Raw genomic sequence first — 24,075 nt, 5'->3', positions numbered from 1 at the left:
CTTTAAAGATGATTTTCTTAATATTTACATTGGCTATTTGAGCAAGAAGGAGAGTGATGGGGTGCTGCACCAGATGACCTGTCCTCCACAGTCACCGGACCTGAACCCAATCCAGATGGTTTAGGGGTGAGCTGGACCGCAGACAGAAGGCAAAAGGGCCAACAAGTGCTAAGCATCTCTCGTGTGTTGTGTCCAAATTTTTGGTCTGTACTGTATTTAATTATGTAGATATACAAAATTGTCACAGAAATAAAGAAGTGGAAAAAACTACAGACATAAATTGTTTTAATGTTTTATTTTTATTATTATGTCATAGAAATGTTTTTAGACAAAGCGATTAATTTGCTGCATTTTTTTCTTTTTTCTTTTTACTATTTCTCCTTTTTTTTTTTTTTTTTTTTTTTTTACTGAGGCTGCTTGAAATATCATATCATCTGGCCATCAGCAATTAATTTGTTAATACACTTCCTACCTTTAGTGTCCTGCAGAAGAGAAACTTAACTGTGTTAAGTGATCCCCTCCAGTAGAGGGCACTGTTGGATTCATATTCATAAACTGACAAAACGCCACAAATGTAGTACATGCATTAGCAATTAGTTCTGAGTGCATTATTTATAACCTACAGATCAGTAACAAACCTCACTGATAAATGTTTTTTTTTTTTCTGATGCACATTTGTGTGCAATATCCTATGCCCACCTCACATACCACAAACATCTGCACACACACACACACACACAGGGGAAATGGCTTACACATGGGGCCTGTAATACAAGCTTTGTTTGTGCATCAACTCTGCGTCTGCTATTCATTTGATCAGATAAGCATTTGAGCAGCGCAGAAAACATCAGAGCTGAATTTCTTCCTCCCTTCACTTTTCTTCCTCTTCTGCAGATGTTTAGTGTTTTGTAGTTCTGTCTAGTTTTCCAATGCATGCTTGTTTGCATATTTCCCTTTTTGTCATGTCTTTCAACAGAATGCAGTGGTTGTGTGTGAAACTTTGGTCATCGTGCAAGCGAATGTCGGAGTGTCCTGAAGTATCTAATTTGCATTGTAAATTCCCTCTCTGCTCTATGTAAATGACCGCATGTCATTATTAATAAAAAAGGGCATTAGTGACATCACACACTCTGTGCACAGAGCAAACACACGCCAGGCGTAAGAAACATGCATATTTATTTTTGCACTCAGGACACATTAAATAAAAACTACAAAGGTACTTACTTATACAAAAGATAGATTATATCCCATTTTACATCCAAAATAACAATAATTTATGGCATAAATTAAAATTCTCACTATTTTATTTACAATCAAATGAAAACAACATCTTCTTGTATAATCCCCGGAAGCACTCTTTCCCCAAAACTGGAGGGATTCCTATCTTGGTTTCTCGGATGGAAAGCCCACTAACATTGCGATAGACCACACAACGATATTACACTTTTTTTTTTTTTTCACTGGTATAAGTGCTTTGCGATCTAAATGGACGTCAGGTTTCTGTATTATTCACCAGCCTTTCCAGACGAATATGACCTTGCTAGATTTAACCTGTCACTTTGTGTTTATTATACTCTCTTTCTGTGACCGGTGACACTTTAGTATGCATGGGCAGCTAAGGGTCTGACGAAGTATGCAATAATGAACAGACTGCAGACCAAAATACAGCATTGGATTGAGGAAAAACAGATCTTTGCGCTTGCATTGGATGGGCGGCTTGTGTTATAAAGTTATACAGTTTACTGATTTTCAAAAAGATGCAATCTGAGATATAAAAAATGCTTTTGGTTGTGCATAAAACATCACACAGGATAAGTACTTCAGTAATAAAGTGCATAATGTAGTGAGTGTTAAATCGTTTTTTGACAGTAAGTGTGGCATTTCCCACAAGCATGGCATGATCCCCTGGCCTTTTACAATATTACTAAAACTTACATGAAGTCCTGCACAGAACTAAATAGAAAACTGTTGACCTGTGAATGATGGCTGTGCAAGTGCTGTGAACCGCAAGACACGTGTCGTGACACTCAACAGATAATAATGATAATTCTGTCATCATTTACTCACTTTTTTAGCTACAATGGGCCTCATTCATGAAACATTCATTAATATCAGTGTAAATTCAGAGTAATCTGCTAGTAAAATGGACATTCCCATAAACTCTCCTCTGAATTCAGAAATGCACTGTAAACCTCAGATCAATAGTATAATGTGTGTCAATTAGTGAAGGTGGAAACAAAGCTTCAAAACTTTGAATCGATTGAATCAAATGCTTCCTAAAATGATTCACTTTGTGTCTGGTGACTCCTGATCAAGAAGGTGCACATGTAACAAAACCTCTGCTCAAACATGTAAAAAAGCATTTTACAGACCAGAAATTAAATCTGTATAATACTTTTTTTTATCTTTTTATTATTTTTTTAAGGGAAGCTTGGTTAAATTATAACTACAATTAAATAAAAGTAGTTTTACTGCATCAATGATGCCTTGTAACGCACTGTACAATCTCATGAATACGCTAATACATTATGAGACTTTTCAATTATTTTTTACACTACGCATTTAAAATTATGTTCTGATTATTTATGCCACATTATGAATAATTATAATGCATTATACTCTTTAATACCCCTTTAAAATGCATTATACATAAAGTCTTTCAATAAAGTGTAACTAGAAACCTATCAGTGAACCAATGACGTTTTGAAACATGTTTTAATTTTTAATTGAATAAATGTTACTTTTTATAATTTACAAGTTATTCGGTAAGCGTCTTCAGCTTGTGGACAAACACTTCTGGTTCTCAGACTAATAAATCGATAATAAAGTGGAAACTAATGTTAGCTTTTTATGCATGATTGGGAACGGGGTTTTCATACTAATTAATATTTTGAAAATACAAACACTTTTAGGAGTGTTGTTTTATGAACAATATAAACACACACACACACACACACACACAAAAATATTCCATGAATGAGGCACAGTGTTCTTTTCTTGGATAAACTACATTTTTCGAAATATCTTATTTTGCATTCCAAAGGTTTGGAACGACACAAAGGCGAGTAAATGCTGACAAAATTGGGCTAACTATCCTTTTTCACCAGTTTAGGAAGCGTCCTCAATCCTCGCAGTGATCCGCGTGGTTTCTGCCGGCTGGAAAAGTGCTTCAGTTGTGGTGAAGAGGGAGAAAGAGCAAATTGTTTTGGAAGAATTTCAACACTGCCTTCATTGGAGAGTGAAATGAAAGGGGATGACGTTCGATTGTTCCCACACAGAATGACACAACATTCATCACAATGCTTCCCTTGCTCAAGTCCAAAACCTGACAGGAATAATATGCCCAATGACACCCACAGGACGACATTTATCCAGAGAATCCCCAAGAAGAAAAAAATCACATCTTTAGTGCTTATTCTCATTTGCTCCGAAGGATTAATGCTTGTTAACATCATCGAGGCATTGTGACAGCATTGAAGACAGACAAAAGAGTTTAGTTTTTTAGTCCTTAAGGCACTTAAAAGGGAACGCAGAAAGATCAAAACCCTACACAAACGACGAGAGACGAAAACGAGGTCCACAGAGATGTTTTGAACATCGCCCAACTTTAGCGATTTCAAGCTTTGGTTCTTTGCCATCCACCTCTTTCTCCTCTTTCTCTCTCTCTCTCTCGTTTTTTCTTGTTGAGCCCGAATTGCTCTGGACATGATTGTGACATCAATCCTCCGCCAGTTCAGCCAGCTCTCTTACATCTGAAGAAAGGAGTTCTGTGCTCCTCAACAACAGGTGACCTACATTAGCGGTTAAAAAGTGAATGGTATCTCTCCTCCGCAGGGGCTGGCTGGGTACCGTGGTGTTATTTTGGTTTAGTCTTTCAGTGCGCTCCAATCGGCTTCTGTGAAAGCATCTAGAGAAACATCTTTCCATTTTACAGCAATGGAAACTTGTTCGTTTTGGTAGCATCCTGGCGCTCTTTTGCTTATTAAAATCGCTCGGTGCTTATATGCACTTGTCACATGAGTTGTGATTGGTTAAGATGTTTCTTCCCAACAACCGATCGGCACTTGTAAGCTAGGACACATTAGGACATGGATGGGATCCAGCATTGGGTACAGTGTGTGCATCCTGTAGAGACTAAAGCAGCTGTAGAGGTCAGAGGCGGTGAGGTTAGTTCCCCACGAGAGGGCTGAGGTCTCCATGGTGGTTCTTGAGCTTCTTCTTAAACAGAGAGATGGTGGAAGGTCTGTAGAAGATGATCCAGGGTTCAGACGTGGTGCTCTGTGTGCACGCATCCGACCCGCTGATTGACGGGATGGACGGGGATCTGAGAGGAAAGACAGATACAAAAAGCAGATAAGGACCGAGAGCGGAGAAGCTTTTATGCATGCTCCAATACGCCCGGTAAAAACAAATGACATGCAAAATGTCCATTTACAGTACAATAGATGCTATAATAATCTGCCAACGGCTTACAGATAAAGTAACAAACCAAAGCATGACTGAAATAAAACATCCTACCCCTGCTGAAAAAAAAAAAACTGGTAACACTTTAGAATAAGGTTCCATTAGTTAATGTTAGTTAATGTATTAATTAACATGAACAAACAATGAATAATACATTTATTACTGTATTTATTCATCTTCTTTAATGTTAGTTAATGAAAATACAGTTATTCATTGTTAGTTCATGGTAATTCACAGTGCATTAACTAATGTTAACAAGCACAACTTTTGATTTAAATAATGCATTAGTAAATGTTGAAATTAACATGAACTAAGACGTATAAATGCTGTAGAAGGATTGTTCTTGCTTAGTTCATGTTAACGAACGTAGTTAACTAACATTAACTAATGGAACCTTATTCTAAAGTGTTACCAAAAAACTATAGAAACCATCGCAGAAAATTCGAATGGTTTCCACTACAAATACGACTATTACTTTATTACAAACAATCAACTTTTAACCATTAAAACCATTAAAATGGTTTCCTGTAGTACATTTTAGGACATATTCCATTAGGTTTCAGTGGTTTTTACAAGTCACCAATAAAAGGTGAAAAATTACCAGTAGAGACCAAACAAGGGCCATTATAACCCAAAAAAATCATTAGAAATTATGATTTTAGCAGGGATGTTGAAGACGAACATTGACTAAATCAATCAGCATTATCATAATTCTTCATCTGAAGTTTTATATTAGCATCTCAAACTGAAGGAAAAAAAACATTCATGTCAATGTATGTAACGATACTTACTTTACAGTAAGATGCAGGAGCAGCTTAGCCACCATGGCTATGACTGTTAGCGTTAGCAGAGCAGCTAATGCGTAGACGGTCCACACTGTGAAACACAACATGTTTATTAGTGACAGTAAAGCTAACGCAGCCTTATCATTACAGATGTACTGGAAACTAATACTAGAGAGAACTCCAGTAACTAGTGTAAAGAGCTAAAAATAATAATAATAATAAAAAAGTTTTATAAAACAGATTGTTCCGGTCCTTGATTCTGATTGGTTGAGCCGTGTTTTGTTTATATTTGTGTGTTGCTCGGCAACCACTCTGTTGGACCCACAACCCTATCTGAGGAACTAGATTGTTTGGCGGAAGAATAAAGGTTTTATTAATATCATTACACTAACAATAATAATAATAATGATTATATTTATCATTAACCATTTCCCCATCTTTGAAATTAAAGGTGATGTTGCTGCAATAAAATCATAATGAATTAATATGGGATATCTTCCATAATCTTAATATATATATATATATATATATATATATATATATATATATATATATATATATATATATATATATATATATATATATATATATATATATATATATATATATATTTTTTTTTTTTTTTTTTTTTTTTTTTTTTTTTTTTATCAGTGGTGGATAATGCACTGTTAGAAAAAAAAAGGATCAAACATTTTCCAAAAGATGCACATTTGGGTCTCAAAAAAAAAAAAAAAAAAAAAAAAAAAAAGAGTCACTAGCATGAAAAGGAAAATATATGTATATGTACTGTATTTTAAAGAGTTCAAGACTCATGAAAGGAGGAGGAAAACATGCCTTAAATTAACAAAAACAAACAAAACAATAAACAATAAAACTAAAGCGGGAGCATGCAGCTGAAGTAGGTTCTGGGCGATATAAATCAAAGCAACATTTTGAATATTGTGATGATGTTAGTGCACTGTATGGTTGGCCATTAAGACTAAGTTTAGTGATTTTTAATGTTAAATATTATTTCTGATTCAAGTTTTAATAGCAAAAAATAAAATGTCAGAATTTTCCCTTTGGCAGATATTTTTTAAATCCTAAATTAATCGTTTAAAGACGAATAAAGAGTTAAAATTATAATTTTTCTAAGTGTTAAACTCTTAACATTTTTTCTTCTTTTTTTTTAAACTAGAACTATATATTTTTTTTTTACCTTAAATTAAAATAATTACAAATAATACCAATGTACACAATGCATAAAAAGATGTGCATTGAATAAATGAATTGAATTGAATGGCATTCCGCCAGAGTAAATCACTCTGTCTTGTTTTATAATGCATGCAGTGAAATCGACTAGACTATGACTGGTATGAACGATGTCTAGTAAACTGAGATTATGAGAGTAAAGTCTAAAGTGAGTATGAGAAAGAAGTAAGAGGAGCCGTAATGAAGAGAACTGGACACATACTGGTGCTGTGGCCCGCGGTCCGGCCCGGTTCATGCCACTGACCTGGCATGTCTGCAGGACTTGATGTGATTACATAGTACCGGTGGGAGGATTTTCCATTCTGACTGGTATTGGATTTAGCTGTGGTGCTTCTCAAATGTGGATGCATTGTACTGGTGTCCTCTTCATCACCATCCTCATCCTCCTCCAGAGGTGTGACCGTTCGTTTTCCGAAAGCTGTGGGGAAATAATCAGCTAATGAAACATGAACAAAACCCCAGACATTTCCTTGATGAGATACATTTATATCGCTCTTCTGACGCCCCCCTTAGACATTACAGAGAGAGATTTCTCCGCTCTTTTTAAAAAAGCATCACGTCTTTCATTCAGACGTTGATATAAACGCAGTATGTGGCGTCTAAATCAAACTCTGCCTGCAGGGGAAAAAGGTTCTGTGAATAGCGAAAGCCAATTTGCTTTGCTGACCTTTTCTTTCAAGAAAGAAAACATTTTCCATTTCATACTTGCTCAGATTATGGTTATTGAACTCTGCCTCTCAAAACAACACAACACAAAGTGGCAGCGAGTCTGCGAATTATTTAGAGATGACAGAAAGCACTGCTCGGACGTATTTGGCTTCTATTTATTTATTTTTACGACGCAAGTCATAAATAAACAACAACTGACTGTGTTTGGATGTCATCACTTCTGATTCTGTTTTTAATCCATCTGGATGCTTGCGTTGTCAACAAAACACTTTACTTAAAGACGTTATGTATAATGCATCATAAAATGTATTTATGGTTTGATGCAGGGCTTGCACAGACTACGGATCGAATACTTCAACCACTAGGCGGCGCTGTCGGAAACAATCGTCTACTCAAGCATGCATTAAGCATAAGTTTACAAGTACGATGTGAATTTTAGGATTAAAACATGTTTGCATCTGTATCTTTTGCTGGTTTGCACGGCACACGCACATTTGTTTAGTGAAGTTCACAAAAAGACTCGCTTCTGCATAAGAAAGAAAATGTGTGCGTTGAACCACGAGTAGTCGAGTAACTAGAGTATTTGTTTTTATTTATAAAAAATCGACTAGTAGAAATTAGTATTCGTGCAAACCCTAGTATGATGCATTATAATTATTCATAATGTGCGTTGTAATTCATCATATCTAGAACTGAATTTAAAATGCATAGTGTAGCAATGAGTGTTAAAATGCATTAACTGTGGTTACAATTATTCATGAGATTGTACGTTGCATTATAAAGTGCATTACAAGCCATATGCAATGCAAATTACACATACTTTTAATGTGCATTATACTATACACAAAGGTTTTAAGTAAACTGTTACCAAGCATTTTATATGCATTGATTCGATTGAACAGAAAGCAAAACTAGTAATAATGTAAGGAAGTAGATATTAAAAATGGAAAGGCTGGATTTTCAGCATCATTACTCCAGACTTCAGTCTCACATAATCCTTTAGAAATAATTCTAAAATATTGATTTGCTGCTCAATAATAACAATAAAAACTAGGGCTGTCAAAAATAGCGCGTTAACGGCGTTAATTAGTTGTTTGTCATTAATTACGTAACAATTTTTAAGTGTGACAAATTATTCAGGTCAGGAAAGTCTCGTCGATCTCTGAATTCTCAAGATAGTAACAAACAGCGGTGAGCGCCGCGACGAAAACACCGAAGAAGCTTAAGGTTTTACCCCAGTTACTCTCAAATACATTCATGCCAAGTTCGATAAACAGAGATGACTTTGGTAGTTGATACGCTGGAGCTTCTTCCTGTTATAGCGTCCTGTGTTTCACACTGCGCATGCGCAGAACGCCTACATGCAATGCAGCGAAAATTCAAGCTGTTTGAAAAAGCATGCATTTTTACTTGGTTTTACTGGCACTTGAAGCCTTCAGAACGTGAAAATATCGATCCTAAAGTATTGTGACAGAGCAAATGAACACCTCCCAAAAACAAGAGTGCCCAGAGTGCTGCTTATGTGATGGTGGCGCATGTTTGTGTTTCTGAGTTCATTCTTTCGAGTTTCTCTATGCATAATTTCATAGATATGTGGCTATATTTAACCACTGGTTCACCTAAAACTCTTACACTATCTGTAGTTAAATGGCATGGTTTGATATAGCGCTCAGGTAAATTTGATTAAGTAAATGTTAAACTTTTGAAATTCAGAAAAAAAAGAACCACATATCGATGAATCAATACATGAAAATTATGTATCTGTGTCCTGTTATTTATCCTTTGGTATGCATTTCAGAAAAAAACAAATGGTTAGGATTCAGGTGTATTTGCAAATAGTGATTAATCATGATTAATCCACTGAAAATTCTGATTAATTTGATTAAAAATTTTAATCATTTGACAGCCCTAATAAAAACAGATCAGTTTAATGCATCCTTGCTGAATAAATTTCTTAAATGCAAATATATATATATATATATATATATATATATATATATATATATATATGTGTGTGTGTGTGTGTGTGTGTCAAATCTGCAAGGACATGACCATACTGTATACAAGTGGACAGAAATGTTAACTCAAAAGAAAGCCTGACCTTGATAAAGAAGAGCAAATCCTTGCGCCTCATTGGTCCTGTCTGAGTAAAAATACAGAATGACGAAGTCTGCAGTGACGTTCACGATCTCCCGCGGTGGACTGCGGCCATCAAATCGCGCCAAAACCTGATTGGAGTAGCCATCCAACAGCTCCACCATATCAGTCTGATCCACGATATTGAAGAAAGTGAAGTTGAACAGAATGACAGAAGCACCTGGAACCTGGAAGAGCGAGCAGATGCACGCGATATGATTTCTGGCGAGCTCGGGCAAGCGCGCTCTCCGTTAGGATATTAAAGCATTAATTGTACCTGAATGGTCCAGTAGCAGACCCTGCCAGGTTTGTATTTGTCCGGGAAATCCGGAGAATAGATCACTGCGGAGGGCGATGTGAAGTTTCCCCCACAAGCGCCTACCTTTGCTACGGGAGAAAAGTGACCGCTTTAGCTTTTACTAGATAATGAGAGGAACATGTTTGACTACCTAGATCTGTGAGGATCATCAACTGTCCTTTGCACAGATAATAAACGTACTGTCGAAGACTATGACACGTCCATCGCCTCCACACGGCTGAGTGTGATCTCCAAAACACACATGGTTACACTCGGTGCTCGGAGCATCACCGTGATGATGATAATCGATGTCATTGCCACAGAAACAAGCGTAGCCTGACTCCATCCCGGCAAGCTGCAAGAAAATAATGCACAAATAATCAGGAACTCATAATTCTCGACAGCCAGGGCAATCCAACGGTGCACAAAAACAAGCCAGATACAATATATGTTATTGACTTCTTCCCACGCAAACAGATGCACATGATTACATCTACAACAAATATTGATTGTTTTGTTGTTGTTGTTGTTGTTTTTTGCTGAGTCATTTTATTAAGCAAGAAAAAATAGATCGAGTGCACTGAAAAAAAAAAATATATATATATATATTTTTTTTAAAGGTAAGGTGTTGCAAACTATTTATTTTAGCTACATTTAATAATAAAAAAAGTAAAAAAAAAAAATATGTTGAAAGTTAGTCGACTATATTTGTTTATTTAAATGTAGATAAAATAAATGGATTGCAACCACTTACCTTAAAGCATATTAATAAATTAAATTAATATATATATATATATATAATAGTGATTTTTGAAATATATATATATATATATATATATATATATATATATATATATATATATTTCAAAAATCACTATTCCAGGAAAAAGGTCATTTTAAGCGTGTACTGTATATTAATACACTAATACCCTATTATTTTTAGTTTAAGCTTTTGTAATTTTAAAGAGATACAGAGCAAAATATCACTGATAAGCTACGACTAAATATAATGCAGAAACTTTAAAATAGAAAGTAAAATTTTCTGTAAAACTTCTTTGCAATGATTTGTATCATGAGAAGCGCTACACAAATAAACTTGAATTGAACAATTGAAAAAAATATTTTCTTAGTATTTCTTTTTTTTTTACATATTTTTATTGAAAGACATGGACCATAACAATAACATGTCCCCTCCAAAAAACTAAACATTTTATATATTTTTAAACTATCTTCCTTAGTATTTTTTTTTACTTGTTATAAAAACATTAATCAAGCTGCATAGTTTTACAAGTAAAATTACTCATATTATTATTTATAAGTCATATATATATATATATATATATATCTATATCTATACAATTTATCTTGTTTTCAGAAAAAAAAATCTAAATTTTGTTAGTTTTTTCTTTAAAAAAAATATCTGTCATATGTAAATATCTGCAAGTGGGAAAAGAAAATATTATTGTTTAGCTTTTGAATTAATTAATTTATTTATAATTTATTAATTTATTTTTCTTACCACACTAGCAGATATTTTTGCTTGTTTAAGCAAATATCTTATATATCGTATACATCTTAAGTCATTTTACTAATCAGGTGAATGCTTCTCGATTCAAAAATGTTTAGATATTTAACAAAATACAAAAAAAAGAAGAAAAAATAGGAAGAAAACCCCCCAAAATGAAACTCCTGTCATCATTTGCTCACCCTCAAGTTGTTTCAACCCTGTATAAGTTTATTTTTTCTGTTGAACACAAAAGAAGACATTTTAGAGGAAAAAAATGTTAAAGGTCTGAATTGACTTCCATACTATTATTTTATTTTTTTCCATACTATGGAAGTCAGTAGGGACCATCAACTCTTTTATTTCCTATATTCTTCAAAATATCCTCTTCTGAGTTCAACAGGAAGAAGAAACTCATGGAATATCTTGAGACCGAATAAATGATGTTCTGGGTGAACTATCCCCTTAAGTTTGCATAAATTTAGACCTTGCACAAAATATAATGCCTATTTATTTATTTATTTTTTTGTCATATAAAATATATCTGTTTGTGAGATTCCCACATAACTTGTGTTAACTTGTGTTTTATAAAATCGTTTATAAGATCATTTAAGCTATAAAATCTGATTAGATGAGTTGCATTTCAAACTTTTGATAAGCAAGCAATAAAAGTAAAATTAATTATATATTGATAACACTTTATTTTAAAGTGTCCTTGTTGCTTACTATTATATTAACAATACATTATGCATAATTACATGCAGGTAACCCCAAGACAAACCATATAGGGATTGCATGTAGTTAATTATTGTTCATTTCTCATGCTTGGATTCGAACCTTGTATCGCTGGTTGCGGCAGAAGCTGATGCAGTTCTGAATGGTGAGTTTGTTGGAGGTCTGGTAGCCTCCAGATAGAGGTGTTGGATCACCGCTGTCCTTAAAACAGCCCAGGTTACCAGGCACTGAAGGAGGAAGAGAGAGAGACATGCATTAAAAAAAAAGCACACTAGTTCAAAAGTGTTTTTTTTTTTTTTTATACAGGAGTTTCTTCTGATGATTAAGGCTGCATTTGTTTAATAAAAAATACAGGAAATTGTGAAATATTATTGCAATGTAAAATAAAAAATATATATTTTAATATACATTAAAATCTAATTAAATTCTGTGATGCATATATGATATATGAAAAAATTATGTATAATATATAAAAAGTCTGGGGTCCATACATTTTTGTCTTATTTTGGAAAGAAATTATAACTTTTTTACAGCAAGGATATGTTAATTGATAAGAAGTGAAACCAAAGATTTGTATTATTAGAAAATATTTATATTTTGAATAAATGCTGTTCTTTTATTCATCAAATTATCCTGAAAAAAAGCATCACAGTTTAAAAAATATAAATTATTTGTCAGCACAACTTTTGATAATTCTAATAATAAATCAGGATAAAAGAATGATTTCTGAAGAACATGTGATACTGAAGACTGGAGTAATGATGCTGAAAATTCAGCTTTGCATCACAGAAATAAATAATTTTTGAAAGTATATTAAAATAAAAAAAAACATTATTTTATATTGTAATAACATTTTGCAAGATTACTGTATTTTTCTGTATTTTTGATCAAATAAATGCAGCCTTGATGAGCAGAAGAAACTCAAACCCAAACTTTTGTATTTCATTGGAAACACGGCACAGGAATATTGGGGTCCATGTAAAAGATTAGCAACATCAGCCATAATTCAGTACAGTAACACTTGCAAATCATTAACTCCTCTCTGATGGTAAATCGTCTGGAAACGTGTCTTAAAGACTGAGTTGTTTTATGAACTATGATTAAAACGGCATGCATGGCCTGAACACTGTGAGAATGGAGAGCGCTGGATGGCAATGTGCAAAAACCATTCATCACAACACATCTTGCACACACACACACACACACACATATATGCTTTCATGCACAACATGAATGGATTATTGGGATTTGTTTGTGCAAACGTAAGTGTATCTGTTCTATCAGAAGAGTTCTGAAGAACATTCAGATGACGGTGTAAGTTAAACAGTGAAAGGTTTGATTGAAGACTGGTGATAAGGAATAAAAGAGCCCTCTCAGAACTCATCTCGGCGCAAGTCAGCGCTCGCACAGGCCTCGTTCTGCTCGCTGGATACAAAGAAAAGTTTCCTTTCAAAGGGATACAGGTTGAGGCCAACTCAGGCCACACACACACACACACACACACACACACACTCTTATTGTATTGTGTCTTAAAGTGTTTATTAAAATATCTGATGCTGTTTGATGAACAGCGAAATTCAATAATCAAGTTCACACAGAACTCAAAACACAAACAGATTAACTACTACGAGAAATTGTGACGGTGAAGCTCATCTCCATATGAACAAACACTTACAAAATCTGTTGGTTACACTACAAAAAAAATAAAATAAAAATAAAACATTTTCTTAATGTATTTTATTTTATTAGATTTTTAAATATCTAAAAATTCTTGAATCAAGACGCATTTACTTTGCAATTAAATTCACCTAAGATATAATATCTTTTTTTTTTTTTTTTTTTTTTTTACAAATATCATAATTGTGTTCGTTTTTGCTTAGAAAGCAAAGAAAAAATGGTGCAAGGAAAATATTAATGTTTAGCCTTTGAATTAAGAAAATTTTTCTTAGCTCCTTGGCAGATTTTTATTTACTTGTTTTAAGCAAAAAGTAGCACATTTTTGGTATATATTTTTTTTTACAATACTTAATATATTAAGTAATTTTACATGTGAATGCTTCTTGATTCAAAAATGTTTAGATAAGACAAAAATACTAAGGAAGAAAAACATTTTTGCACTTTACAATTCCTTGATTCAAAAAACATGTCCTTTTTACACCTTTAAAATGAAAAAGGTTGCTGTTTTTGTATTGTACTGTACCTTTAAGAAATATTTCTATACACCCACACACTACAGTTTTTAGGGTTGGTAAGATTTTTACATGTTGTTTAAAGAACTCTTTTAAGCTCATCATGGCTGCATTTATCAGAAATACAGTAAAAACTCACGCTCAGCAGCTCCGAAATAATTCAGCTCCACATTGGTTCCTATTGGCTGATTGTAGCTACTACATGTGCAAAATGCGTCTCTTATTTCAAAAGAGTAAAGAAATGTGTGTGTTCCTTTATACATAAACGTATTATTCAAGATGTTGGAGACTTCAACAGACAAAGCCTGTGCAAACCCCAGGACTCGCTGCTTGTCCAAACACATGCATGTACAATATAATCCACAGTCTGTTCCTCTCATTAATCAGAGTGTAAAAAACACTACGAAACACTGCAGTGCAGTGCATTCCTCCCCCTCGTAAATCTGCAACAATGTCCACATGAGCCTGCGCTAGTGGACTGGATCCGAAGATGATCCATCGCTGCCAGCCAGGAATTTCTGGGTGGGAATTAAATGGAAGACTGCATGTAATTATGATGGTTAGATAAAGGACAAAAGCTTTAATTACACTGATATACTCTGCTTTTATTGAGAACAGAATCTCATTTTTCTCTCTCGGAAAGAGAGCACTTCTCTTGGCCGTTCCTTCAAATGCATTAGCTCTGAACTTGAAAGCAGGACATTCTGCTCATGCAAGATTAAAGAGTGCAGGTCTTCTGCTCCTGACAGAGCGATTGCACTTTACCATCAATTTATCTGTCCTTAACCTCTCATCACGCACACGGTTTGCTTCCCAATGCACAAAAAAGGGCTCGTCTCTTTCACCAACACAGCTGCTGCTGTTTTTCAGGAGACGCCATGTTTCTCTAGTTAACTTACTTTAGAAAACTTCAAAAGAGGACTGTAGTAACCTCACATATCCATGCTTTAAAAGCAATGCAATTGACTTCAAAGTGTAGAGTGGAATTTGAAGATTTTATAAGGCATTACGTTTGCTAATGTGCCTCGTTTAGACTGGATCGCGTCCAGAAACAGCTCGCAGGAAACACACACGTTCACAATAGAAAGATGCAACACACACACACACACACACACTGCATTTTTTTGCATCTGCATCTCAAGAACTGGAGTCTTAAATTAAACACAGTTTGGAGCGTGGCTGGTTCCACTGGTGAAATGCATACAATTATTAAAGGCTTTGCAAAAACACTCGGTGATATTTGATGCTGCGCAGGCCCGTGATGAAATATCTATTCAGTGTTTTCTTCACGCTGTGGGTTTTATTAATGTACGGCGTGGCTCAGGAACACTGATGACAATCACAATTATGCCCTTGAGCGAGGCATCTGAGTTAGTTTACCGTAAATCACTTCAGAGGGAAACTATCTGCTAAATGATGACTAACTAACAAAGAAAGAAAACCCTCGCTTTACTTTGATGTACAGGTTACAGGCATACGCCAAAAAACACAGCAGATTATAATTTCATTCAGTGGCTCCAGTATTTTTTTCTGTTTTCTACATAAAATCATCCTTCATAAAGATTCATTCTGTGAAAATAAAACATTAAAATCTTTAGTATTGATTGAGTTAGGCCATATCAAAGATTGAAATCATAGTGAAATTAACTTTGATGCATGCTATCTCATACCGTATTTTCCAGACTATAAGTCACACTTTTTTTCATAGTTTGGCTGGTCCTGCGACTCATAGTCAGGTGCGACTTATTTATCAAAATTAATTTGACTTGAACCAAGAGAAAACATTACCATCTCCAGCCACCAGAGAGCGCTCTATGCTGCTCAGTGCTCCTGTAGCATACACTGAGAACATAGAGCGCCCTCTTGTGGCTGGAGACTGTAATGTTTTCTCTTGGTGCTTGGTTCTAAATAAATGCAACTTATATATGTTTTTTTTCCTCATCATGATGTATTTTTGGACTGATGCGACTTATACTCAGGTGCGACTTATAGTCCGAAAAATACGGTAATTTGATTTTGAGACTTAAGCCTGGTTATTACAGACAGGGTCACAAATGTTAGGGACATTTTTATAGTTAAAATGCAATCAAAATAAATGCAAAAGTAAAAGGAATTTTCAGATTATTGGAGAACTTTAAATACAACCTTAGTGTTTTTGTGATTAAAGTCATTCAATTATTGATTATAATGACATGCATTATTTTTATTTGAAAAAAAAAAAAATGGATTGAAGAATCGTTCACAGTGACCTAGAATACATAGGGTTAATTTTTACTTCATGTTGACCAGTGTCATTGTTAACTAGAATTATGAAAAATCATTTTTGTTAATTGAAATTAAGCTGAAATAGAAGAAAAATAAATATTGGATAATAAAGTAAATTCTCCAGAGCAGAACCGATGGTTTCTGGCCTTATGTCGCACATCTTATCTCAGCCGCGGTTGACTCATCCATGCTTTTCACAATTTAGATTTTCATTATTGCGGGGCTTTATGTGGGTGACGCAAGAGCGATAGACATGTCACAAGTCCGCTGAAGCGGAGAGCAGACATAATGGCTTTCAAAAGGCGAGGAAGAGAGAGAGAGACTGACAAAAGGAAGAAGGAAAGAAACACCCAGATAACAAACACGACAGAATCAAACGCTGCGCTCCTTGGCAGAAACAACGGATATAAGTGTGTCTGAGAGGGCCTCTTTCATTCTCTCTCCGTGTTATTAAAATAAGGTAATTACAGACATAAATTCAGATGACATCTGTGGTGCGTTTTTCCTCTTTCTTATTTTGCAGAGGATTGTGGGTGTTTCTCTTTTTTTTCCAAAATACATTCATAAGTTCTTTTCTGTGCCACACCCTTCAGACTCTGCCAGGAACACGTTTAGTGGAGAGCCGAGAGAAGGGGTGAAATAATAAAGAGACGTCTTGTTGTTGCTAATAAGACAGTCTGGCTTTCTGAGTGTTTAAAGGGACGGTTCAGCCAAACACTGAAATTCTGGCATCATTTGTTCACCGTTTATTCAGCCACATGGCATTCTTTCTTCCTTATAGAGCACAGCAGGAGAAATTGCAATAGTGTGTCAGTCGTTGTTATCCCATGCTTCAAAAAGGATGTAAAAATACACCATAACAGTATCATAAATGTTTTGTCATGGGACCCCTACAGGGCCGGAAGGGAATACTAAGGGGTCCAAAAAGAATAAAAAAAAGTGTACATAGAAAATTATTTAAAAATAAATGCATAATAAATACATCTTACAAAAACACAGTGAGTAAAAGTACTAATGCAAATAGAAAAATTCACAATATAAAAAAAAGTAAATAAAAATTGCATATTTGAATAATTCCTGAAGGTGAAAATTCAACTTTGCCATCAAAGGAATAAATTGCATTTATTAAAGTATAATACATATATTATACATTTTCAATAAATGAATGCGGTATTGGAGTGGAAGAGACTTCTTTGAAAAAAAAAAAAAAAATCCCCAAATTTTACACATACACTTTATATTCCAAATCCAATTACCGTATTTTTCGGACTATAAGTCGCACCTGAGTATAAGCCGCATCAGTCCAAAAATACATCATGATGAGGAATAAAACGTATATAAGTCGCACTGGACTATAAATCGCATTTATTTAGAACCAGAAAACATTACCGTCTACAGCCACAAGAGGGTGCTCTATGTCTTCAGTGTAGACTACAGGAGCACTGAGCAGCATAGAGCGCCCTCTTGTGGCTGTAGACGGTAATGTTTTCTCTTAGTTCATTTCTCTCGTTTCATGTCAAATTAATTTGGATAAATAAGTCGCACCTGACCATAAGTCGCAGCACCAGCCAAACTATGAAAAAAAGTGTGACTTATAGTCCGGAAAATACGGTACTCATAGAGCAATGTTGTGCATTTAGTCAACTGATACTATGAAACAAACCTAAATCAGAATAATGATTTATTTATGAATCAGAAATGGCTACTATTCCTGGATGCATAAATAAAGCACTGGAACAGGACAACATGTCAACACGTTCAGTTAATAATAATAAAGCATGTACATCTTCAGAAGCTTTTCTGAGACTTTAGAAAGGTCCTGTTCCAAATTCACTGCATGATAAAAAACATCAGTACAAGAACGATCAGTTGTGTATTGCACAAATTAAAAAAAAAAATTAAATGGGTTTGGAAAGAGAGTAAATAATTACTGAATTTGCTTTTTTTTTTCTTTATGGCGAGAGCAGTCTGAACTCGTTAATGTAAAGGTAGAAAGGCTAAATATGGGTCATATAATAATAATAATAATAATGATGTTTGTGTGTGACTTCCCATTTTCCACAGGCATCTGTTGATTTACTGAAATAATGAGCCTGAACAGATTAGAAAAATCTGATTTTGGGTAGTCCACATACACAAGCCCACACATAAGATACCTCCCACCAACAGGTTTCTTCCACAGACGTATTCCTCTCAACACAAACTCATTAACACATGTACGCTCGTGTCAACACCTCGTTCTCTCGAGGGGCGTTCACACTGACAGCAGGTTTATTGCTGCAGGTCACTTGGTTGCTGTGTTGTTGATAGTATTGTAATGTAGTAGGCATTGCTATTGTTTGATGCATGGGCAGATACAAGTCTTCTTTGGCTCAGTGGTAGAACATTGCATTAGCAGTGCAAAAGGTTGTGGGTTCGATTCCCAGGAAACACATTTTACGTAAAGAAAGTTAGCATGAATAAGTCGCTTTGGATAAAAGTGTCTACTACATGCAAAAATATATTTATTTATACAACAGTGAAACTGATCACAAACGTCTTCCTACTGTTTCTTTTGTTATGTTAGGGAAAAGGATGCTTAATGACGAATAAAATAATATCAGCCTTTGCTATTTTGTTATTTAGTAATGCCATCTTTAATAATAAATTTTAATTGAAATTGTTATTAATACAATTAATGAATATGCATTCAAATTTTGAACATTTATTCATTTAAAAGACTCATTTGCATCAAGTTCAGATTTCTTCAACTTTGCCACACTGATGGAAACTACTTCAATTATTTATTTTTTTTTACATTTTATGCATATTTATTTTATCAAAATTCACTGAATAAATGACATCTTCGTTGTTATTGGTCGTTCCAGTTGCATGCATCATATGCATGAAGTCTCACTTCAAATCACTATTTCACATTGAAAATGATTTCCGGTTGCTGTCAGTATAAACACAGCTTCAGAGGAACCCAGTGCATTATGGGTAGAGGAGGCTTTTTAAACACCAGCAATTATCTAGTTTTAGTCCTGCACTTCACAGTTCATTGTGAAACACCTATAAAAGGACTATATTAAGCGTCTGGGTAAAGCATTCAAAAGCGTCCTCACATCCTCTTTTCTGCTTTTGGATCAGCTTGTCTGTCATTAATTCAGACACTTAAGTTGTGTTCCTGTTTTGGCAGGCTCCCTCCTGCTAAAGACACACGTACCCAGCCCAGAGTACATGTGTTTTGGTTTAACTTTTGTTCCCTTTTTTACATTACGACAGCTGGATCTGCTTCGGAGTGAAATTAATTTGTTGATGTTGTGGATCATTCCATAAAAAACAGACTATTAATATGCTTTCATTTTCTGCTCGGGGGAATTTGACAGTGTAGCTTTGTTTATAAGGCAGGCGTTTCTCACTGAGCTTTTGTTTGTGTTATGCCGAACTTTACCCACGAGCTGAGAATCTATCATACATTTAGCAACTGAGATTTACACTGGGAGAGAGAGAGAAAGTGAACAAGTCAACAGGGTCGTTGCAAACATCTCGAGTATAAACCTACGACATGCAAGGAACACAAACAATACCTTAACATTGGACACATGCTGCGCAACTTCATGGCATACTTTCCCATGCCTTTCCCATTTGCAAGGTGGCAGGCACATTGCGCTCGTCGTGCCTGAGGCCGTGTCATGACAAATGAAGCCGAGATCAATGCTTTTCACCGCCACCGCCTTCGGGGAGCAACTGCATGCTTAATTAAAGATTGAGGGAGGTGTTCTCAATAGAAACAGCATAATGAAAGTGTGTTCAAACAGCAGGAATGAACATTGAAAAGAGCTGCATTGCTCATCCCTCGCTGGACCTGCCTTGGGTCATGAGGTGCAAAAACAGCACCTGTCTCTGATCTCCCAAAACACAACATCTGCTGCGTGGGGGAATTTGCACTTTCATCAGCTAGCTCAATCATTCATGAGATAAAAGGTGCCTTGATAGAGAAGAAGGAATGCATATGATCATATCTGTGTGTGCATTTGTAGGAAAAATTATTATTAAAAGATCTGCATTCGAATTGCACATGCAATGATGAATCAAAGCATGCACAACCAGTGCAGTATAACTGCAGCTTGAATGGCTCTTAAGTGTCAGTATTTTTGGGGGAATCAACATGTAGCCCAACCCAAAACCAATCATCACACACACCTGAGAGCGACAGCTGAGCATGAACGTTGATTAAAGACAGGTTCACTTTAACAGGTGCTGTTGTTGTTCACTTTCAGAAAATCAACAAACCCGTGAGGAATGCGGCCGGTTCTTTCATGACACTCGCTTGACTGTAAACCATCCCAATTATTTGGCACCAAACCTACATACTGAATATTTGCTTACTATAAAAGAGCACAGAGTGAAAGTAAACATGTCCCATCATGTTGATCAGCACATTGAGTGATCTGAATCAGTTACAGGCAATATTTCACGCTTTACTTAGTGCATTAACAGCCATTTCTAATAAACATTAAGCCCCTTCATTACAGACAATAAGTGACATTCAGCCAAGTATGGTGGTGACCCATACTCAGAATTTGTGCTCTGCATTTAACCCATCCGAAATGCACACACACAGAGCAGTGAACACACACACACACACACACTGTGAGCACACACCCAGAGCAGTGGGCAGCCATTTATGCTGCGGTGCCCGGGGAGCAGTTGGGGGTTCAATGCCTTGCTCAAGGACACCTAAGTCATGGTATTGAAGGTGGAGAGAGAACTGTACATGCACTCCCCCCACCCACAATTCCGTCCGGCCCGAGACTAGAACCCACAACCCTTCAATTGGGAGTCCAACCCTCTAACCATTAGGCCACGACTTCCCGTAACTTACATACTGTAACCATAACTTACAGTATGTAGTTATGCAACAACCTTTTTCTTGATATTATGAAATAATGCATAAATATGCATGTGTGTGTGTGTGTGTGTGTGTGTGTGTGTGTGTGTGTGTTGGTAAAAGAGGCAATAAGTCTACAGAAGGTTAAAATGATAAGACATCTAAGACAGGTTACTGTTATTAAGAAAACAAAACAACACCTAAACAGAACAAACAGGGAAGAAAGTCTACCTCTCTCATATGTTTTGCGAATATAAGTGTCATTTTGCACTTGACAGAATGCATAATGGAGATTGGGCTAATTTTGTAACAAATAGTGAAAAGTGTGTGTACGCGTGTCGATTGTGATGCTACAGTTGCACTGATTGTAACGCATAACGACTGCCTGGAGCTAAAAAGTCCAACAAATCACCTTGCTTTCATTGCCAACACTGTGGCTATAGTGGCTTTAGGGTACCACCCAAGACCCAAGACCCATCTAATGATATCCAAACTGAAACGGGAGCTTGTGGAGGGCTGTACTTAATATGGGCGATGCCCTGAGAGCTGACGGGAATCTGGGACATGAAAAAAATCAGATGGGTTACAAGCTGAAACACATTAACGGTAAACCAGACTCAAATCAGTGAGCCTTACACAGAAGACAACTGGCTGTGACAAAAGCTGTCCTAAATTTGCTTGCCATTGAAGACAGCCTAGAGGGGCATTAGTTGGAGGGGCTTTGTTAACTCCAAAAAGGGCAGAGAGATAAGAGGCATCCAGACAGATTAATGAGTGCATGGCACTTTTGGGAAATGGGTCAGTGAGTGTAATTGTGCCGGACAGTGAGTACAGCGCTTATTTGTGCAACTGGAGATGAAGCTGGAATATTAAGATAAAGTCACGCATCACAACCCTAAGATGGGCTATAAAACTTTGAGAAGTTTTATTTATTTATTTATTAAAAATGCAATAAAAACAGTAATACTGTGAAAAATGATTACCATATATTATATCCATTATACTTTAACATTACATTTATTCCCGTGATGGCAAATCTGAATGTTCAACATCATTACTTCAGTCTTCAGTTTCAGAAATAACATTTAAATATGCAGATTTGATGTTCAAGAAACATTTATATTGTAAATGTTCTTATAATTAATTCAAAATATTTTTCTTCAAACTTAAAAAAAAACTTTTAGGATTCTTTGAAAGAAATAGCAAGTTAAAAGCAACATTTATTCGAAATAGAAATGCTTTACTACCACTTTTGATCAATTTAATGCATCCTTGCTGAAAAAGGAAAATAATTAAAATAATAATCTTAATTAGTGCAATTAAATCAAGCATGAATAGCTCTAGTGGTCATTAAATGCATACTTTTTAAAAAACACCTTACTTTTTTTTTTATTATTAACTGAGCTACATTAACATGTTAAATTGACTGCCCTAATTTATGCATTTGCTTGTCATGAATGATATGCTTGGAGAATTTCAGACTGAGCTCTAACTACTTAAGACTGTTTTTCTGGTGTATGACACAGCTTTTCAGTTTGTATTCACATTCTACCATCCTGTGATACTATGTGTCAGCACTTGTTTATGGGGTGTGATTACTGAGATGAAACTGAGGACTAGATTACACGCACACACGCAAACACACACACATTCTGTTTCTCTGCCAGTACAGTAGAAAACCCACTTATAGTGGGATTATACGAATCTCATTGGCAGGAAAATGAGTTTGCACTCGTATACAAATGCACACACACACACATGCCCGCTAGACACACACACACACACACACACACAAAGACTTATTCACTAATACAAAGAAAGAAAGAAAGATAGAAAAAAAAGAGAGGAAGAAAGAAAACTCTGCACTGATTATATGAAACAATGTTGAATACGGGTTAAGTCATATTAATTATCAATCTGATGTTTTGCGGTAAACACAATACACACACAGACTCTTGTATACAATCTCTGGGTGGAGAAGAGAAAAACATCAAATGACGCACAAACAAACGTATCTGTGCATGCTGGAACAGTCAGATTTTTTGATGAAGCAATTAAAGTCCTTTCCAAAAATGCGGTTTTGCTTATTAGTTTCCGTAATCCAGATGATAGGAATTTTTATTTAGCTTAGTTCCTTATTAAACTTGTGCTCATTGTTCATTATAGTTTCTATGTTATTTTCAATGTTAATGCTTACTTTGGCAGGTGGGAATATCACAGTATTTCCAGTAGATTCCGTCCTCGAGATCTGCGATATAACACCACGGCCGAACATCTCCATCTGGGTTCCTGTGGAAGAAAGACAGACTGTTAAAATCAATGCGACTTTGAAACTGTAAACCATTTGAACTAAAGTAGTTTTCCATTTTAAAAGAAGTAGTATTTTATGATAGATGCTGTCACTGTCTTCTATGGACAAGAGCAGCAATTATTTGAAATTATAGCCTATATTTTTTTAACATTATAAATGAACTTACTGTCAAATTTGATCAATTTAATTAATCCTTGCTGAGTAAAAATATTCATTATAAAACGGATAGTTACAGTCCTTGATTCTGATTGGTTGAGCCACGTTCAAAACTGTTGTAAATTACTCTACAAAGTAACATACACCTTTGTTTATGTTTGTGTGTTGCTCAGCAACCACTTTGTTGGGACCACAACTGATTCTGAGGAACTACACAGTTTAGAAGAAGACTAATTTTTTTGTCAGTACACTTTATTTGCTCGGTTTTATTTAGTGAAACCTTACTACGCATATTGAATAACCGTTTTATAAACGCAATAAACCCTGTGAAGCTGTGGTTTACAGTGAATTTATAACAACGCCCCTTAGCTGTTATAAATTCACTGTAAACCACTGCTTCTTGGGGCTTATTGCTTTATTTTCTCACCCAACTTTTGAA

General features: G+C 35.3%; 1 protein-coding gene across 2 annotated transcripts in view; it reads right to left on the bottom strand.

Annotated features, from left to right (window-relative positions):
• Positions 1 to 1,159: 1,159 nt before the first annotated feature.
• The window catches only part of LOC127957054 (kremen protein 1-like), a 55,781-nt gene continuing 32,865 nt past the window's right edge, over positions 1,160 to 24,075 (bottom strand). Inside the window, exons 3-10 of one of the 2 annotated variants that reach the window (XM_052555399.1) lie at positions 23,367 to 23,458; positions 11,945 to 12,069; positions 9,805 to 9,958; positions 9,583 to 9,692; positions 9,271 to 9,493; positions 6,745 to 6,918; positions 5,256 to 5,340; positions 1,160 to 4,324 (exon numbers count right to left, since the gene is read on the bottom strand). In XM_052555399.1, coding sequence (XP_052411359.1) covers positions 4,168 to 4,324; positions 5,256 to 5,340; positions 6,745 to 6,918; positions 9,271 to 9,493; positions 9,583 to 9,692; positions 9,805 to 9,958; positions 11,945 to 12,069; positions 23,367 to 23,458 — 1,120 coding nt within the window. In that variant the 3' untranslated portion in view covers positions 1,160 to 4,167. Of the gene's footprint in view, positions 4,325 to 5,255; positions 5,341 to 6,702; positions 6,919 to 9,270; positions 9,494 to 9,582; positions 9,693 to 9,804; positions 9,959 to 11,944; positions 12,070 to 23,366; positions 23,459 to 24,075 lie in introns of both variants that reach the window. The other variant, XM_052555397.1, reaches the window with a different exon arrangement.

The sequence above is a fragment of the Carassius gibelio genome, chromosome B5 (assembly GCF_023724105.1).
Source record: "Carassius gibelio isolate Cgi1373 ecotype wild population from Czech Republic chromosome B5, carGib1.2-hapl.c, whole genome shotgun sequence".
Classification (NCBI taxonomy): Eukaryota; Metazoa; Chordata; class Actinopteri; order Cypriniformes; family Cyprinidae; genus Carassius; species Carassius gibelio.
Note: the sequence above shows the minus strand (reverse complement) of the source record. Positions and strands in the feature narration are given on the sequence as shown.